We start from the raw sequence: 17,328 nt of genomic DNA, 5'->3' as shown, positions 1-17,328 counted from the left end.
GTTTCAAACAAAAATATAAAAAACATTTAGTTAAGTATTAATGCATTAGAGTTTGTGAAAGAGGTTCTGAGTTATTGCTCAGCCTCCCTGAACTGTGTGACTTCAAGCAGTTACCAAAAACTTCAGTTTGGATCAGGAACTAAACTCATCATCCATGACAGTAAGTAAAACATGTTTATTACAACTGAATCAAATCTACAGTTAATATTAATATAAAATACACATTTCAGATCTTTACTTACCATTTTAGTCTTTTGTTTGTATGAGAACAAAATGATTATGAAGCTATTACCTTAGTTTCTTGTAGGAAAATACAATACAAATATCATGATTTTCATTGGAGAGGGTTCATCAGCACTAATGTGAACATTAACAAATACACGCCATCAATTAAATGTTTGCAAATTGGAGGGATTACTCAAATAACATTGAAATTGAAATTTGAATGGGATTCAGAAAAGTCCCCAAAATGATCACCTTTGACTTTTAACATAAGTGATAAACAATTCCTCAGACAGAACAGACTCAACACTGAAATATTTCGAAAAGGTAAAGACGTAAGTAACAGTCTGCTATTTTAAAAACATTTAGCAGATATAAATGCCATGATTCTTTTTAAAATTTTAGTTTCCTTCAACATTTTAAAAATCAAATCTAAATCACATTTAGCCGCTCAGTGAGTTTATGTTGTGAAGTATCTCAGTGTGTGAATAGTGGGACTGGAAGGCTGATGTTTGGTCGAGGAATTGAGCTGAAAATACAAAACAGTAAGATTTTATTTGTATTAACCTGAAAAGAAATGAATCAGGGACAACTCACTAAATGACAATTCACTAAAGGCTAAAACAGTCTGATTTTCAATCAATAATAAAAGCTGCCTTACACACACTGTAAATATATGAATTTATTTGACTGGCAAGAAATTAATTGATGATAATTTTGATCAATGAAGAATTGCGTTAATCTCATAAAAATACCAATTATTTGCTGGTATCACTATATATCACTGTCAACTGAACACCTTTGGCAATTAATTACCTATTTAACTCAAAAATAAAATGGTTCAAGTTTAAATAAGAATAAAAAATATTGCATCCCTTTTGTTTAAACACTGCAATTTGATACAGTTAACCTTTATCAGAATCAGAATCAGAAATACTTTATTGATCCCCGGGGGGAAATTGTACAGTACCGGTGCTCCCATTCCAGAGTAGAAAAATATGTATTATATAAATATATATATTAATATAAATATTTAATATGTATGATGAACACATTTTCCATGTGTTTGACCAAACCTGTAGAGTTTGTGAAGGAGTATCTGAGTTATTGATCAATCTTCCTGAACTGTGTGACTGGATCTGCTTTTCAAAAACTCTACTTTGGATCCGGAACTAAACTCATCATCCATGACAGTGAGTAAAAACTGTTTGTGGGTATAAACAAACCCATAAACAGGTTTCCCCTTATCATTGACCATTAAATTCTTCTAAATCTTGTGAGAACAAAATGTTATATTGAGGTTCTTCTCCTTAATTTTAATATCTTGTGGGAAAATACTAATATAAGGATTCACTTTGGGAGCTCCAAAGTTTTCATCAGTGCTTATGTGAAGTAAAGGAGTATCTGAGTTATTGATCATCCTTCCTGAACTGTGTGACTACAAGCGGTTACCAAAAACTCCAGTTTGGATCAGGAACTAAACTCATCATCCATGACAGTGAGTAAAAACTGTTCATAAAGATAAACACACTTAAAATGAATTCTATCTGAGTTGTTTGTCATAAAGCTGCTCTTAAATGTAGAAAAGAGTTAATTTTATCCCTTCATCAGGATGGGACAAATATCCCTTAATAATATTTACTTTTACATACAGACTTACATATTTTTCATTTCCCAAGTGGCTTTCATGGTTTTCATTAATTCGGGGAGTGATGTGTAAAAGCACATCTTCAGCATACAGTGTTAACTTAATAACATAATGTGTAATATAGTAATATATTACTATATACATTTTCTTGCCATCTAAGTTGTCTAATTGCTTCAGTGAGTTATTCCAAGCAAATATTGAAGATCACTGTGGCCTCTTTCATGTTTTTGAAAGTCTTTAATAGGCTGACTTTAACAACTGGATTTTTATACGATTTTTAAAACAAATCTATCCCCTATTTCATCTTAGAAAACTCTGGGTGCTTAAATGAACATTAATTCCATTCAGTCAGTCAAGATTTAAACCTTTAATCATGAGTATGAAAGTAAACTGAGGAGAAGCAACATTTAAGGCTTCAGTTTAGTTTGACAATGGTCTGTTTTATCCAACATGATTTCACCGTAATGCAACTGAAAAGTTTGAAGGGGGTTTTAAGGTGTAAAGAGATACTCTCTTCCTCAGTGTATTTGCACTGAAGCGTGACACTGTGTGAATTATGCAGACAACAAACTAATTTTTGGATCTGGCACAAAGATGACAGTTCACACCAGTAAGTCTCTTTAACCACTAAACTATCAATTTAATGTTAATTTCAAACTAATATGTGAAAGTAATCACTAGTTTTTTTTAAATCAGATCTTACATGTGGTAAAATGTATTTTGAGAACATTAATATCTGTTGTTGGATTCCACCTGAGTAAGTTTATCAACACTAATATTCTTGTTTTACAAGTTTAAATGATCATAATTGTCAAATTTTTGACTCCACTTTGCATTGATACAGTAGCTTTTTGCAATTGATTTATAAGTAAAAGTGGAGGTGTATGTTGAAGTTTGACACTGCATCATCATGTCACTTACGCTTTAAATTTTTACTAATTATCCCATTACAAGGAAACAAACTAGCCTTCAGACGACGTTAACAGTAGATTGTTGTGTTATAGTTTATTATCTTTATGAGATGATTGGGCGGTATATTCTATAGTTAAAACATAAAACATTAAGAATTTAAGGTTTAAGGTTTTTGGAATGACGACTTGTACAGTGTGAATGACGCTGCACGCAAGCTCATCTTTGGGAAAGGAACTAAACTCTTCGTACAATCCAGTAAGAATGAAAGAAAAACATAATTATCATTTGTTTTTTGCATGAGAATGAGAAATACCTTCTGTAAATAGTATTTTTTTAAAGCAAGCTACCAAGTGCTTTACAGAGCAACATAAAAAAGATCAAACTGTACAAGACAAAATGAAATAAAAGGGCAGCAATAAAGCAAAACAAACTTAAATATAGTTACTGCAAAGTACCAATAGAAATCAAGTAAAAGAAGAAATGTTTTTAAAGAAAAATGTTTAGAGTTGCAGCTGATTTGATTTACTGTATTGAAAACAGCAGTTTGCTCCAAAGTTTGGAGCCTTCAAAGAAAGCTTGAACCCCCTTGAGCAAGATTTTACATTTAACTGTTTATATACAAATTTCACCTTTTATCTTTTCAATTATTTTACATGTTGCAAACAATTATTATAATTTATAATAATAATTATTAGCTTATTATCTTCTGGGAAAATACAATACTACTAATATCCAAATTTTTCTTATGTGAACACATACAGTAAATGATTTTGAGTTTCAATAGGAGTGTTGGTGGTGGTGGTGGGGGGGGGGGGGGGGGGTTACTGCTTGATTTAGCCATTGAAAATCTAAAAAAGTACAAATTATCAACTTTGACTTTAAGTATCTGATTGTGAACTGAAAGCAAACTAATCTACAGAAACACTCAACACTAAATATCGCCATAAAAATCTATAATGTTGAAAACAAGTAGCAGGTGTAAATGACTATTAAAACGTTAAGTTAAGTTAATGTTAAGAGAAGTTGTCCTGTTGATGTTACTGTAACAAACATTCCTGTTGAGTCGGTCAGTGAGTTCCTGTTGTGAAGCGTCTCAGTGTGTGAATGACGGCACTCAACGACTGATCTTTGGACAAGGAACCCAGCTGAACATACAAAACCGTAAGATTTTATGTTCATTAAACAGAAATAACAGAATCAATCAGTAATAACTTGCTAATTAACAGTTTACAAAACTCCAAAACAACATAATTAATATGCCCTACAATTATTAACATATTGTTCAGTTGAATGACAAAAGTTGATGACAGTTTTGATTATTGATGAGTTACCAACAATCAGTTAAGAAGAAAAACTAGTAAACAAATTGCAATATGCATGCAGTAATAAATGATAATTATCACAAAATGATCTTAGTCATAAGGGATATTATTTACTAAAGCTATTAAAAAAATCACATGGTATAAAGTTAATCAAATATTTCTGTTATTATTCATAACAAAAACCTGTAATTCAAAAAGAAAGTGTTCCAGATTGTCACAGACTTGAATTGATTCTCATAAATCAATAATAATTTATGAGAACTGTGAACAAACATACTGCAGAGTGTGATTACAACATGAATATAAGGAGTATAAATAAGTCTTAACTGATCACAGTCATGACTGAAATATTACATAAATGATACAGAACACAACATTTTATTTATTAGCAGTATGTGTTGATCAGTTCACAGTTCTTGTCAAAGCTCTCTTTGATGTGTGACTCAGACTGGACTCCAAAAGATCTTGTTTGGATCAGGGATTCACGTCTCAGTGGAAACAAGTGAGTCTGGTTTCAGTTCATTAAGCAGCTGATCAGTCTGTTTAAGGTCAGTTTCAATGGTTCACAAAGCTAACTCCAGCCTTCTTAAGATAAGTAAAGTTTTATAAAGCTACTCAGTTGTCAGCTTAAAATGTTTTATATCTGAAGTTAATTCAAACTATGAACCCTAATTTTAATGTTGTTTTATGACATATTGTTTTTAATTAACATAGTCGTCCTGCTGAGGTTAAATATATTTGATTGAGATGCAGCTTCATCACATAAAAACATACCACAATATATACAGTATGTATAAAAAAATACCCAAAAATAAACTGTAAATTCTTCTTTTCTTACATTCAAAAATGATTTTAATAATTAATATTTCTTTATTGTCATTGCTCAGTACAATGAAGATGAGGTTTCATTAGTAGATGTAAATAAAAAATTTCAAAGAAATCCATTAATTAATAACACTATTACTATTAGTATATATATAGTATTGTACTGTAACTACTTCTACTGTAACTGTAAGCTTTTATAGCAATAGAATTTTTCACAGCATACTACAAAACAGGGTTTACTGCTCTGCAGAATATTTCAATATTTTCCAAAGAAATATTAGTTCTGGTTATAATTTAGCATCATTTGTGCTGGTTGTTAGTGTGCATCCTGTCAGCAGGTTATTGTTGAGCTTTCATGCAGAGTGTGTATAGTAACAACGTGAAAATGATTTTCGGTTCAGGAATTCAACTGAAAATTCAAACTCGTGAGTACAAAGTTTCATAAAAAGCTATTTCAATTTTAAAGATAAAGAAATCTTAAAGATACTACAAATTTTCATATAAATTTTAGGAGACGAGGTTGTGTGTTTAACTTTTGTCTTCACTCCGAAACACTTGGGTTGAATCTTTATTGATGCAACTCAACTTAAAGGCAAACAAACTGGTTTCAGTGTTAAGATGTTGATACATCAACTGGATACGTGAGCGAACTAATAGATGGATTATTGGCGGAGAAGTTAAGTGTGGTGGTCTGTTCAGATGGACACGCTGCATGTTTACAGACATAAAGTAAACGTTGTATTTAAGGTTTGAAATAATAATAATGTACTATCTGGGGCCGTGAGGACCAGCAGTCTGAAACTGAGTGTGTGATGGTTTTTGTTCTGGACTCGATTAATGTGTGAATGTCGGATACAAGTTAACTTTTGGAAATGGGATCAAACTACACGTCCAGGCCAGTAAGTTGTTTATCATCTTTAAAATATACATGAAATAGCAGTCACCGTGACTTAATAATAATAATGATAATAACTTGTTGAAGATGTAATTAGTATAACCATTACACACTATCATGAAGGTGACGTTGACATATGTCTTCATGTTGTGTGACTGATGGATGGAACCAAATCTATTTTGAAACAGGAACAAAAGTGATTGTTTCGTCAGGTAAAACTATTTAAAACACGTCTTTAATTTTGGCAGAAAATAACTAACAGGAAACATTATTTAAACATAATAATAATTCTTGGATTTGCATAGACTATAATATTTTTATGTATTGCATACAATAAAAAAACATTACAAACTTTACAACCTTAAAACATAGAAATGCATCATTTGGTGATATAACATGTCATATTGTTTTTACCTGCAATATTTCATATTTCACATGTGAAGAATAACATGCGCCTACATTTAGTGTATTTATAAAATGTGAAATGTCTAAAAACTACATGTCAATTTAAGAATTATGTGAATTCACATATGCTTGAATATTAGTTACTGATAAATGATCCAAACCAATGTCTACCTGCAGAAAGTTAAACAATTAAATTTCACGTTACATTTTTTATAACATTTTATTTTCAACTTTTTTCTTTTAAACTATTTTAAACATGAAGCAGAACACGGTTGGCGTAAAGATGAAGCTGTTGACTTACGCAACATGAAGACACAAACATTACGTATTTAATACCTATTTGTGTAAAAGTACAAAGTATTGTGAATAGTTTACATTTTGTCGATAGTAAAGAGTCCCTGTTGTTCAGAGGAGGTACTTTTAACCTAAAATAGAGATTTTTAAGTGAAAGGAACAAGGATATTGACTTATTTGGGTTTTATTTATGAATGTCTGAATTAGTCGTCTAAACTTGTCTGACAGTTTAACTTCAGACCCTGATTTTTGACTTTTTAGAATTCACGCATTTATAAAATAAACCAACTGTAGTTAAATATGTTTCAAACATCCCCCTCACTCCCTGAGTTTGCTGGTGTTTTTGAAGCCAGATAAATCTGTGTGTGAATAACAACATCAGGATTGTGTTTGGAGCTGGAATTAAACTTATCATCAGTACAAGTAAGTGTGAGACTGAACTACACAGCAGTAAACATTTCATTCATATTTTAATGTAATATTTTAGTTATTACTTTGAAATTGATCTCGATCTGGTCAGCCGTTTTGATTAAAACAAAACTTAATTTCTCACATTTCAAGTCCAAAAAATCTTAAGAGATGTTAATGGTTTTATATTTAAAATCCCCCTCATGTTGAAGTACAAACACCAAGTGTTCCTTAAAGAACCTAAATGAGTGGAAACTGTCCAACAGCACAACAAAATTTTGAGACGAATCTCACAATGACACTGATAGACAAGCAGCTTCTTTTTTTATTAATTATGATTTAATTCATGCACTTCAGAGGTGCTGCAATGTTGCAACAGAACTCCACTTTTTTTGTAGAACATTTAACAAAAATCAAATCTGTGAAGTAAAGGTACCGTTATGTTGGTATGGTTGGATTTTATATCCAAAATAAGTGTAGCATAAATGTTGTTATCACTGAGGCATTGATCTGCAGTGGATGTAAGATATTATTTGGCATAAAATTAACTGTAATGCCACTTAAATCAGTGATGATCTGTTTACTGTATACTATTATTCTAAACTATACAACACTGTACTAACACACAACACTAAACAAGATGCCAAACATATAAAAAGTAAGAACAGATGAGTAATAATTATCTGTAAAATACTAAAAATGAGAAGAAAACCATGCAGAGAAGTTTAATTTCGACATAAATCATGAGAATCAGTTTAATGAGGGACACTTTATGTTGAAGAACTGCACTGGTTCTTGTAACTGGTTTAGTTCCTGTGTGAATGCCAACAACTTCAAAATCATGTTTGCATCTGGAATCAGAGTTTTTCTATTGTCAAGTAAGTATGTTGTCTACATTAACAGATCTACACATGATGATGATTATCACAAAATGATCTACGCAGCTGGAAAACATCAGAATTCATTTTAATTCAGATTCTATAAGAAGAAATATATCTTATCACTGTGCTGATTGGTTACAAAACTGATAATGTAGGAATCAAAAACGTTTACTCTGTGGATAAAAAAACAACAGCAACACATATTCAATATTAATATAAAAAAATCTCATTAAAATATCCGCTCAGTCTGTGTTTTTGCTGCCAGACAAATCTTTGTGTGAATGACATCAGAACTACATTTGGATCTGGAATTAAACTTGTTGTTCAGACAAGTAAGTGTGAGACCGTATTTTAGCCATAACTGAACTCTAATGATAATAATGATGATAACATGATGTCACAATTCAAAATGCCTTCGTAACATTACAGCAAAACATAAAGTCTAATTTATCTGATCAAGATAAACAACAGATTCTGATTCTGAAATATTTCAACATTTCTTGTTACCAAACCAAAGCTTTTTCTGAAAACTGAAGAGCTGTAATCATCCAACAACAACGTGTGACACAACTCTGGAACTAAACTTCAGGTAGAAAGAAGTGAGTCATCAAATATTAAATTGAATCTTAACATCTTTGAAATGTCACAGTGACATTAACACGAGAGGTTTCCATCCTACTACACTAGGTTACTAACTAACTACATCATGAGCTGTAGTTGACAGTTGTTCATCTACTGTTTGTGAATCATAAATTATGTGGCTTCACTCAGATGAGTCGTTTTTGTAGTTAGACAATCTGCTGTGTGAATTACAATGACAACAATATCCTGTTTGGATCAGGATCAAAACTGGTCCCGACTAATACTGTATATATATATATATATATATATATATATATATATATATATATATACATATACATATATATATCACACTAAAACTGAGAGAAATACCAAACCTCATAATGTATTTGCTTGAAATGGATAAAAATGTAAATATATATATATATATTTTCAACACAATTCTTTGTTTTTTTTCACTTGATATCTTCACATCAGCTGATACTTCAAAGTGATCAGGGTAGAATTTCTTTAAATTTCCTTCAGTGTACACAATAAATGAGACGGTAAAGTAGTGTTGACTAATGAATGAATCAAGGATGAGCCTTGTTTTATTGAAAACAGTTAAATGGACAGAAATGTACACTTCAAGTTGAGGAATAATTAAAGATGTTTTCCAGCAGTAGTCTGATTTAGGATCGTTATTATTGAGTTTTCAACCTTCAGCTAAAATGGATGTGTTAGTGTTTCAGTCGCGGTGTGTCTGAGTGACGTCTTCTTCTTTGGATTTTGGTTCGATGTACTTTGGGTTGCTCTTTTTTCTTCATCTGTTCAACACAGAAAACGTCTCGTGAACGGGATACCGTCACATTGGCGATGACTGAACATTATTCCTGTGTGATTATGAGTTATCGTTTTGTGTTTTTCAGGGGAGGAGTACGAGCCGTCCTACTACGAACTGGAAGAGGGCAACACCACGGCATGCCTGGCCACTGGTTTCAGCAGACACAATGCGACAACGTCAGGCGTCAATAAGGACATTTTCAATAACACACAGGCTGTCCGGATATCAAACGACTCACTGTACAACCAGGTGGCTTTCTTTTCATCTTCAGATGGAGCCACATGTGGGCAAGGTAAGTGTGAATGATTTAATATGTATGACATCAGATCAAATGTATTAAAAATATGTGGCAAAGTAATTATCACTGTCAAAACTAATAATCTTGTGGTGTCTGATATCTTCGAGCAGATGCTGGATCTGATGCCTGTGAAGATACTTTTGAGAAAGGTTTGTATTAGATCTGACTGAACAGTTGACTCTGGGTTTAAAGCTCTGTTTGTGCTTTGGTTTAATGTTCGTGATGTTGTTGTTTGCAGATCCGACAGTGAACTTCATGTCTCTGACCATCATGGGCCTCAGGCTGCTCTTCATCAAGACCATCGTCTTCAACGTCCTGATGACCCTGCGGCTGTGGATCAGTCAGTGTGAGTACAAAATCACATGAATCACACAAACACCGTGAATTCTTATAGAACAGACAGGTCTCCATTTCCAGCTTCAGCTGTTTTATCAGTATATTTGATGGTATGTTGGTAAAAGTGCTCCCTGTTGTCTGACCTGCACCTGTTTTAATTTGCTGTTGATACAAACTCAACACTTCCTCCATTATAGTAAAGATTCTCTTTGGGTTTTGGACTGTTAGTCGGACATGAAGATGTCACCTTGGACTCTGAGGAACTGTCATTGACACTTTATTCTGTTCTCTGGTGTTTTATAGACTAAATGATTCATCGATTAGCCCGATGTTAAGCTCCTGTTGATAAACCTCAAAACTTCCTGCTCTAGATTTTTCAGATTAAAAGCCTTCCAGCAGCTCAAAGGGCACAATCCCTCCTCTTCTTGGTGAGCTTTTAATGTGAAACATCTGCTGAAAGATTCACAGCTTCATTGATGTAACAGCAATAAAAAAACACTCCCAGCAAAGTACAATAAAGCGTGTTTTTTGAAATGACCTACTCACCAAAGAAAGAGTCACTTTGGGACGATTGCTCAAACCTCAGATTGTGTTTAATGACCACATTTTTTGAATCATTCACTTTCAACCTTTTAGTCAGGTTCTTACTGTTGGTGGTTGAGTTCTGGTGAGGTCACCCTGACCTCGACACCTTCTGTACACTACAGAATCAGTCAGTATTGACCCCGTCTCCTATAAAATATGCTTATATCCCTCTAATTTCCTTTGGCAAATATATTTTGGAGGAAACGTAATTGCTGCCTTCACTTTCAACATTTATTCAAATCCAGGAAGTGTGAAGGAAGGTTGAGGGTTATGGTTGGACGAACAAAGCTCAGGATTTGGTCCTTTGCCCCATGTGTGGTCAAGTTGAGGTAACACTTGGTTACAGTTCAGGAAAGATGGTGGTTTTGCTAAAATATTGAAAACATAAACGGTTCCTGTCTTGTGCTTCGAATTTTTCAATATTTAACTAAATCATCCTTCCCAAACCTTAATCAGGAGCTTTGAGTTGCCTAAACAGAACCCTAAAAAGGATCATCATGCTTTAGTTGTCTGATGTGAATATTGTACAAAAACATATGAAGTATGTTGGCAGTGAACAGTTGGCAGATACGTCCAATATAAACCTTTCCACAAAACAATTAGTTTTCTAAGAATGATTGTTAGGAGACAGTGCTGCCATTATGGACACGATTTACAGTACTGAGGAAGGACACATGAAGACCGAATTTTACGCAACATCGTCCACGAGACATAAAACCAGTTCAGATAATCGTGATCATCTAAACCACTGATGTGGAGGAGAAAACCAAGGTGAACATCAAAGTTACTACCTGAGCTTTGTGTTGTAAAGTCCATTAGATGTTATTGCGTTATGTCTTGGTTCAACTTTGACCGTTTGTGCTTTCCATAGTTGTTTAGAACTCACTAATGGATGCCACAGTGGACATTTTAGGCACCTGAACCAAAGTTCCCAGTCAGTGGCTCAGATGGTTATACTGGACGTGGTTTGGAAATGAAAAGCTAACATTTCATTTACACAGTTTTTTTCTTGATGATGTATTTTTGGCTCTGTTCTGACTCCGTACATCTTGATAAAACAGATTTTCTGGTTGCAGTTTGCATCATATATTTTCACATCTAAAGCGTCAAGTCAAACCACAGAGATTTAAACTGAAAGTCAGTCGATCTTCGTCTCTGTCTCTGGATTTATACTGAAGCTGTTTCAGGTCACATTAATTAAATTTGTGTCATGTTTTATCTTGTAGAAACTGTGCAGACCTTCACCAGAGAAAATCTCCAAGATGACGGATTCGCAGAACTACCTTCTTTTCCATTCCATGAAACAGAGTCATCGCTCAGCTTCATTTCTTCTTTCATCACTGTCTCATATGTCTGCATCATGTATAATAACATATAAACACCAGATCCTCAGCATCCTGTAATACATCTTTATTATGTTGGAGTATGTTTTTTTGTTGCTTTTGATGAGTCGGACACACTGATCGTCCTGCTTTCAGTAAAAAACTCAAAAGACTTTTTAAAAAAACTGCCCTGTGTGATATTTCCTGTGTGACGTTGTTACAATAAAAACTGGAGAAACAGACTGAACGACTGAGTTATTTTTTATTGGTAATTCCTGCTTTAACTATAGTTTTTTTGTTGACATTGACTTTACTTTGGGGTCACACAGACTGCTGGATCTGTAAAAAATTATAATAATTGCTGAATCAATCAATATTTTTATTTTCTTCTGACCTCATTGAATACTACTTACATATTGAAGTGGTAACCCTTCACTTTGACACAAAGAGGACTTTAACATTGTGATGTGTGTTTTTAACTGACCGGATGATAAGCAGCAACACTGGTTTGAAGCTGTGATTCTGCTGCTGTAACAGCCTCCACTGGACTTTGTGCTCGGGGAAACCATCAATTCTGTGCTGTAACATTAAAATGTGGCTTCAAATCTTAATTATTCCATTAAGCATTCATGACTAAATAAGCAGAAGCTGTGTGGGAGAGGTTTGGACAGATTTGATTAACGGTAACTAAACAACCAATCAACTGGCATCAAATTCTGATTCAAATGCTGCTGAATCCTGATTGGTGCACAGAAGTACCAGATAGAATAACATGTTCATGTAGGACCTCATCACTCACAGTAAGAAGCTCATTGAAAATGTGTTTTAGGCCCTTTAAGATTTCTCTTGCTGGAACTAAAGAGCTCAGGAACGAGCTGCTGTGCACATGGACTCTTCAGTCACATATTAAGGAAGCTGAATCTGTTAAATATGGACGTTTCCGTACTGAAGTTGTGCTGACAAAGACAAAAACCAGAATATGAAAACAGAGATTTTACTTGGATCAGGTTTTCATGCCGTGTGATCAGAAAATCAGACACTGAAACTGAGTGTTTTTCTCTGGAGCTGTTGATGTGTTTCAGTTGGAGACACTGAGTCAAACTGATATCAGTGTGTGTCATTAAACACACTGGCTGTGTGAAACTGAAGCCTGCAGACTTCAACTGATGGAGGCTTACAGGAAACAACTGAGTCACTGCACAAACACACTGAAGTGGGTTAATGATTAACAGCATCGTATTAGTATGTTTCCACTGTTTAAAGCAGCCGTGGTCAGAATCAGTTACTGCTAAGTAGGTTTTCACATACAAGGTATTTTAGTGAATAACAATAAACATAGAAAGAGAAAAAAAACTAGAATCATAAACATAAAACAAAAACATTCACAATAAGAAATATGAAAATATATTAAAAATATGTCAAATGTGTCTGTTTTTGAAACGAAAAGAGCTGTACGGTGTTTGAAAAGAAGACGATGAGCATAAGTTCATAGTATAAAGAATAAAATAGTCCAACAGATCATTCAGTGTCAGTGGGGGTCTCGGGCTTGTTGATGAGGAGGAAACTGTTTCAAACATTCATTGCAGACTAGCTTGGGTTGTGTAATCCATCATGGTTTAAACATGTGCCTGTTCATGCCGTGACTTCTACAGTCGCTGCATTAAAACGATGAACAGCAGTGAGGAACACTGAGGAGGACAAATGCTTCTAGAAAGAGCCGCATTTACAGACCAGAGTGAAGCCATTAAAGCAGCAGCAGTGTAACTGAAAACCACCTGTTGGTCCTGCAGAAGTGTTCATGAGAGTTTGTACATCTTTACTATTTATCTCATTGTTTAACCATATTAATTTTATTTCAGTATGAGATCAGTATCACACTGTGGAGGCCTTTTCCACACCAGGAAACACACAGGTGGAACTAATAACGTTAATGAATGCTCACCTCTGATGAAGTGTGTCAGACTGGAACAAGCACTCTTAAATGTTTGTTGAAGCCACATGAACTTGTTCCTTTAGCTTGTGTGGCGTCAGTATTTGTTTAATAAATTAAACAGCCTGCACACTGTCACTTATACACAAACTGTTACGTAAAGTCATGCTATTTCTTTATGTACTGACAAATGATCAGAGAGTTCCCACTTTCCATATTTGAATAGTTTCCTTCAACATGTAGGCAGGTTGTCAGGTTTATGGATCTCAACTGTTGGATGGAAAAGAAACTTCACAGCCGGATTGTTTGCTGTATTTAAATGACTTTGGTTGTTCTCGAGTTGTCGTGTTGAGCAGCTGTCCCTCTGCCTCCTGCTGTAGATGTTAAATGTGAAGGTTAATAAAACAGGACAGTAATCAGTGTTTGTGATCAGCAGAGCAGCTCAAACTGGATCGAGCTGCGATTCTCTCTGTGGTTTCCTGTTTGTTCTGCTGCACAAAAAACACCAGCAGTGCAGAGATAAAAGTGTGTGTGTGTGTGTGTGTGTGTGTGTGTGTGTGTGCTCTTACACTTCTGTCTTTGTGAGGACCAATTTGAGTTTAGCCCTTGAAAGTGAGGACATTTTAATCCGAACAATAAATATTGCATGTAGAAATACACATCATGGTGGTGATCAGGTCTGGCTCTCAGTCGGCGTTCCAGGTCATCCCAAAGGTGTTGGATGGGGTTGAGGTCAGGACTCTCTGCAGACCAGTCAAGTTCTTCCACAGCAAACTGGGAAAGAATAGTTTATGTATTACTGTTTTGTTTTGCCACATTAGGTCGTACAGACTGCCCGAATTGTTCTCAGTGTTGTTGGAAGTGGATGAAGTCGTAGGAAGGTGGTCAGGGTGGACGAAGTGCAGGACTCTGAGACCAGAGTTCACATCCTGAGTCCTACGTATTCACGTTCAGGGAACAAAAACACTTCAGGGTTCGGGGACAGATGGTGGTTTCAGTTGAATATTAATAAAGTAAACGTGTCTTGTGCTTTTTTTCCTCCTGTGCAGAAACATTCCTGCCAACAGCTTTTAATGTGTTGTGCAGAAGGTGACTAGTTTGAGCTGAGACACAAGCCGTTTACACATCAACACAGTGGTTTTTAGTGTGCTCTGAAATCCCTCATTGCTTTTTTAGGTCAAGTCCTCGACTCGTTTTTTATCAAGTAGGGAAATTTGTCTCTATTGTTTCTCCCCACAGGACTATTAGGGGTTTAAACCCAAATGTCATCAATCAATCTCCCTCGGATTATATGTGATTCCAGTGACAGTGTACTTGTAAGATTAATACTCATTCAGCGGTCAGTGTTGTGAGTGAGTGAGTCCTGTATTTTAAGTCCTGTAACTTAAAATGTGCAGGAGTTTAAGACTGAATCTTTAATAAAAGTTACAGTTTTGACTTATTGATAATGAAAGTCAGTAACATCAACATCAACCCAAACAGGAAATAAAAGAGAATTCAATCATCTTCTCGAGACGACTGTTCGTCATAGATGTCCCCTCTCTTCATTCTGACGACGCTGATCGGTATGAGATGTGGAGGCTGGAAGGCCGCAACGATGAACTTCAGTGGTTCACAGTTACAAACGCAGTAATTCAGCATCAGATGTGAGGAAATGGATCCTAAACATGTTGGTCTGATCACTGAATGTGTTACAAGAGCAGACTGAATGGAAACAGTGAAAACCACAGAGTGTAACTCACAGCTGTGTGTGTGTGTGTGTGTGTGTGTGTGTGTGTGTGTGATCCACAAATACTTCCACTCCACCTGTTTTCCACTGGCTCAGTCTTAGTGTGTGTTCATCTTAATATTTTTAAAAATTATGATTGATTTGTGATTTATGAAACAGAAACTCTTGTATTCAAATACTTTGTGCTGAATATTATCATCACATTTCTATTTCAGGCACCTGCACACACACACACACACACTCACACACACACACACACACACACACACACTACATGTACACACTACAGAGGTCAACGTTGAGACCAGGATGAGGAGCAGGAATCAGTTACGACGGCTGAGTCTCTGCTACTCCAGAAAGTCAGAACACAGAGTAAAAGTCTGCTTTCTGTCTGTACTTTATACTTCCACTCCACTACATCTCAGAGGCTTTTTACTTCACTACATTTATTCATAGTAACTAGTTCTTTTTCAGATTAAAATTTTACAAACAAAACATATGATCAGTTTATAAAATATGATCCAGATAAAACTACTAAAAGTATTAGTAGTTCAAATTAGCTGCATCTCGACATACAACAACATTAAAGTACTTCCTACATAGTAACACATCAATAAGACGATAGTATGGAGTATTACAGTACTATAGAGCAGTATGAATACTTTACTCTTGAAGTACATTTTGTTGCGAATACTTCTGTATTTTTATATTGTGGTATTACTACTTTTACTTGAGTAATTGATTTGAATACGAGTTCTGTCCCAAGACAGTAATGCTCCAAATGACCTGGGAGCTCTCAGTCAGCGTCCATGGTCATCATCCCGGTGACTTGTGGTGTCAGAGTGTAAATCTGATATTCAGTTTGTGTGAAGGTGAAGCTCATATGTCCACATCTCATCACACATTCATACAGATGACAATAAATCCAGTTTGATGTGTGATGATTTAGTTTTACTGTAAATATACATAACAGTGATGATAACAGGTGTAATTAAGAAAGGCCTGTTAATAAGTGTTTTCTCACTAAATGAACTGAAACATCTCATGTTGTGATGCACAGACCGCTGTGCCCCCCCCCCCCCCCCCCCCCCCCCCCAGACCAGTAATAATCATTAGTTTCATCTGTGAAATGAATCAGATCTGCGATCTGCTGCATTTAAACTCTTGTTTATTCTTCTTGTTTGAACGAAAACATCACATCAAAAGTAAAATTATCTAAAGCTGCTGAACCACACTTACTACACTATATGGCCAAAAGTATGTGGACAGCCCAGTCTACTGTACTTCTGGTCTGGGCCTGATTGTCCTGGTTTGGGCCTCTTAGTTCCAATAAAGTTAAATGTTAATGCCGCAGCATACGATGATATGTTAGACAACAGTGTTCTTCTTTGTGTCTTTCCTGTTTCAACATGAAACAGAGCAGCTCCATACAGGAATGGATTTCCCAGTTTGCTGCTGAAGAACTCGACCGGTCTACACAGAGCCCTGACCTCGACCCCATCCAATACCTTTGGGATGACCTGGAACACTGTCTGTGAGCCAGACCTGATCACCAACATCAGACCTGGACCTCACTGATGCTCTGGTGTCTGAATGGGAGCAAATCCCTGCAGCTGGTTCAACATCTGGAGGAAAGACTGAGACCAGTAGAGTGGAGGCTGTTGGAGCAGCACAGTACTGAACATGGAGTCACCATCACATGTTACACATATGGTCAACTGTCCACATTCTTTTGGCCATGTGGTGTATCTGCATAAACCAGGCCTCAGTGGAGAGGAAACCTCCAATCTGAGAGTTGCTGAGCAGCCAGGGTTCAATGAAAATGGAAAATGTTTGAATGTAAAAAATATATTCACAGAAAAATCACAGAATAACAGAAAACATCAAATATGAGCTGTGCAGGGAAGTCAG

General features: G+C 35.3%; 1 gene segment (V, D, J or C); it reads left to right on the top strand.

Annotated features, from left to right (window-relative positions):
• The first annotated feature begins 2,433 nt into the window (after window positions 1-2,433).
• Window positions 2,434-12,000, top strand: LOC139296191 (T-cell receptor alpha chain constant-like). The segment is given in 5 exon segments: window positions 2,434-2,480; window positions 9,303-9,509; window positions 9,626-9,664; window positions 9,754-9,861; window positions 11,663-12,000. Coding segments are annotated over 5 exon segments (372 nt in total).
• Window positions 12,001-17,328: the final 5,328 nt, after the last annotated feature.

This window comes from Enoplosus armatus, chromosome 14 (assembly GCF_043641665.1).
Source record: "Enoplosus armatus isolate fEnoArm2 chromosome 14, fEnoArm2.hap1, whole genome shotgun sequence".
In the NCBI taxonomy this organism is placed as follows: Eukaryota; Metazoa; Chordata; class Actinopteri; order Centrarchiformes; family Enoplosidae; genus Enoplosus; species Enoplosus armatus.
Note: the sequence above shows the minus strand (reverse complement) of the source record. Positions and strands in the feature narration are given on the sequence as shown.